General features: G+C 39.8%; 2 protein-coding genes and 1 non-coding gene across 3 annotated transcripts; 2 read left to right on the top strand and 1 right to left on the bottom strand.

Annotated features, from left to right (window-relative positions):
• Positions 1 to 369: 369 nt before the first annotated feature.
• On the top strand, positions 370 to 2,062 carry LOC133286608 (uncharacterized). Its single transcript, XM_061484042.1, has 3 exons — positions 370 to 1,256; positions 1,445 to 1,943; positions 2,042 to 2,062. Exons 1-3 carry the CDS (start codon positions 370 to 372, stop codon positions 2,060 to 2,062), a joined length of 1,407 nt encoding a protein of 468 aa, XP_061340026.1.
• On the bottom strand, positions 944 to 1,049 carry LOC133286612 (small nucleolar RNA R71). The gene has a single exon (XR_009748154.1). It is a non-coding gene; the product is annotated as a small nucleolar RNA R71 (small nucleolar RNA).
• Positions 2,063 to 2,131: 69 nt separating the features above from the next.
• On the top strand, positions 2,132 to 3,141 carry LOC133286611 (uncharacterized; the record flags this gene model as incomplete). Its single annotated transcript, XM_061484045.1, has 1 exon — positions 2,132 to 3,141. A coding segment is annotated over exon 1 (1,010 nt), but the record flags the coding sequence as incomplete, so codon positions are not given.
• Positions 3,142 to 3,233: the final 92 nt, after the last annotated feature.

The following is a 3,233-nucleotide window of genomic DNA, read 5'->3' as shown; positions in this document are numbered from 1 at the left end:
CTGTTTTTAGTTTAGCTTAATTTAAATTCTGTTTCGGTAGTGTTACTGTAGTTCGTGAATATTAATAGCTTAAAGCTTTGTTCTGTTCATATTATGTTTTTTTTATGTCATTTAATTTTTTTTTATTCTAATAGTTCATAGTTGTTATTTTATTTCATAATTTTGTAGTTACAGTTTTATTTTAATTATCAGTCTCACTCTTTTAGTGAGTCTGCCTTATAAAGCTGTAAAGCTGTGAACTGTCTTGGGACTTTTCTGTTTGCAGGTTCTTGTTTGTTTATTTTTTGCTTGTTTTGCATAAAAAAAATTGGTTAGTAATCTAGGTGTTTTAGCTAAGTCAGGTTTACCTGTTTTAGTTAAAAAGGGTGCATGAGTGCAACTCCACACCCGTTCATAGATTCATTTGACCCAGAACCTGAGAGGACCTTTAGAGTTAGGAGAAGAGCCCAAAGGCAAATCCCAATCCCAAATTTTGAAGAAATGGAGAATGTAGGAAATGGAAATGGAAATGGGAATGGAAATGGGAATGAGGAAGAAATACCAAAGATAGAAAACCCGCTTGTAATAAATGACAATGATAGGTCCATGATGGACTTCATCATACCTGTGTTGGATGAGTTAGATCCAAGCATAGCTCAACCTGTGAATGGAGTTTCCTTTAAGCTAGAACCGGTGATGTTCACCATGCTCCAAAACATGGGGCAGTTCCATGGGTTGTTGATGGAAGACCCACACAAACACCTTAGAAATTTCATAGAAGTGGCCAACACTTTTAGGAATCCCAACATCTCGGATGATGTGCTAAGATTAAAGCTTTTCCCTCATTCACTGGCTGACAAAGCCAAAGAGTGGTTGAACTCTCTTCCATCCAACTCCATAACCAATTGGCACACCCTTGCTGAGAAATTCATCATGAAATTTTTCCGCTCCAATAAGATAGTGCAAACTAGAGGTGATATTGCTAACTTCATGAAGAGGGATGGTGAGACATTAGTGGATGTGTGGGAGAGGTACAAGAACATTCTTAAGCAATGCCCCAACCATGGTTTGCCCTCTTGGGCAGTGTTACAAACCCTTTACAATGGCCTAAATACTCAAAACAGGGCCTTGGCAGATTCTGCTGCTAATGGCATGTTTATGACTATGTCCTTTAACCAAGCCCATGAGTTGTTAGAACAAATGACTCAAAGTTATGCCCAATGGCCTGAAGAGAGAAATCAGCCAAGGAGAGTGGCTGGTTTACATGAGATAGACCAGTAACAGCCCTTTCAGCCAAGTTTGATGCATTGTCCAATTTAGTGAGAATCCAAGGACAAACCATTGAGGCAATATTATCCCAAGTTCCTGTATCTACACCTCAAATACCTGTGACCCAACCTCAAGTTAACGCAATAAACACAAGTGTAACTTGTGTTTGCTGTGGTGGGCCCCATTTGTATGATAGTTGCCCATCCAACCCAGAATCTGTGTTTTATGTGGGAAACCAAAATAGAAACCAAAATAATTTTTCCACTAATTTTAATCAAGGATGGAGGCAGAATCAACAACCCCAATTTTTCCAAGGGCAAAGGCAGCAAGCTGGCCCTTCAAATGCCCAAACCAAACCACATTTTCCCTCCCAAAATTACCAACAACCTTCAAGGCAGCAACCTTTTGCTCAGCCTAGTGAGCTGCATATTGCTCCACCATCTTCCTTAGAAGCTTTGTTGAGGGAATATTTGGCTAAAAATGAGACCAAGCAAAACAGCTTGGAAGCTGTTGTGCAAAGTATTCCAGCATCCTTGAGAAACATAGAATCCCAACTAGGCCATTTAGCAAACACAATGAATACCAGACCCCCTGGTACCTTACCTAGTAACACTGAAGAGCCTAGGAGAAATAAAGAGCAATGCAATATGATAGAGCTTAGAAATGGCAGATCTGTAAATCAGCCAGAAGCTGTGGTTAGACCTTCCACATTAAAAAAAAGAGAAGAGGAGCACATGCAGAAAGAAAAAGATGCAAATTCTGAACCTGTTCAGAATTCTGTTGTTCATGACAGCCCCCAAGGGGCTGCGCATAGTAACCCTTACCCATTCTGGTTGAACCAGACAATCATCCCCCTATAGATGAGCCTTTAGGGAATAATTCCATGGATAAATCCACTCCAAAGGGTTCGGCCCCTAAGCCAAATGATGAGACACCTGCTGCCTCAAAAAGACCTCCACCACCTTTTCCTCAAAGGTTACAAAAACAGAAGCAAGATAATCAGTTTAGGAAATTTCTAGACCTCCTAAAACAGTTGCATGTCAACATTCCATTTGTGGATGCATTAGAACAAATGCCCACTTATGTGAAATTCATGAAAGAAATTCTTTCAAGAAAAAAGAGGCTAGAAGAGTTTGAGACTGTTGCTCTTACACAAGAGAGCAGTCAATATCTGCTTAGTAAGATACCTCCTAAATTAGGAGACCCAGGAAGTTTTACAATCCCATGTACCATAGGAGACCACTACATAGGTAGAGCATTGTGTGATTTAGGTGCTAGTATCAACTTAATGCCTTTGAGTGTGTACAAAAAGCTGAAAGTAGGAGAGCCTAATCCTACCACTGTCACTTTACAGTTGGCTGATAGGTCCTTAGTTTATCCGGAAGGGAAAGTAGAGAATGTCTTGGTGAAGGTAAATAATTTCATTCTACCTGCTGACTTTATTATTTTGGACTATGAGGAAGACCGAGAAGTGCCTATAATTTTAGGAAGGGCTTTCTTAGGCACTGGTGGGGCTGTGATAGATGTTAAGGAGGGTGAGTTGGCTATGAATGTGAATGGTGAGCAAGTAAAATTTAATATTTTGAAAGCTATGAAATACCCAAGAGACATAGAGGAGTGTTCTAGGCTAGATATCATTGAGTGTGTAGTCAAAGATAAATTTTTGCAAGAGTCTGCATTGGACTCTTTACAAATTTCTGGTTTTGGGGGTCTTGAAATCAGTCAAACTGATTCAGAGGAAGTGGTTAAATGGTTAAATTCCAGATCTGATGTGGTTTGGAAAAATAAAAATTTTGAGTCCTTAGAATTGGCCAAGAGAGGGTTAAAAATTCCCAAACCCTCAATTGAAGAGCCCCCTGTGTTAGAGCTCAAGCCTCTGCCTAATCACCTTAGGTATGCTTACTTAGGAGAACGAGACACCTTGCCTGTTATAGTGTCCAACCTGCTCACTGTGTTAGAGGAAGAACAATTGCTGACTGTTTTAA

This window comes from Gastrolobium bilobum, unplaced genomic scaffold (genome assembly GCF_033153095.1).
Source record: "Gastrolobium bilobum isolate Gb01-03AN ecotype WA unplaced genomic scaffold, APGP_CSIRO_Gbil_v1 utg37194, whole genome shotgun sequence".
In the NCBI taxonomy this organism is placed as follows: domain Eukaryota; kingdom Viridiplantae; phylum Streptophyta; class Magnoliopsida; order Fabales; family Fabaceae; genus Gastrolobium; species Gastrolobium bilobum.
This window is presented reverse-complemented; position numbering and strand designations above follow the sequence as displayed.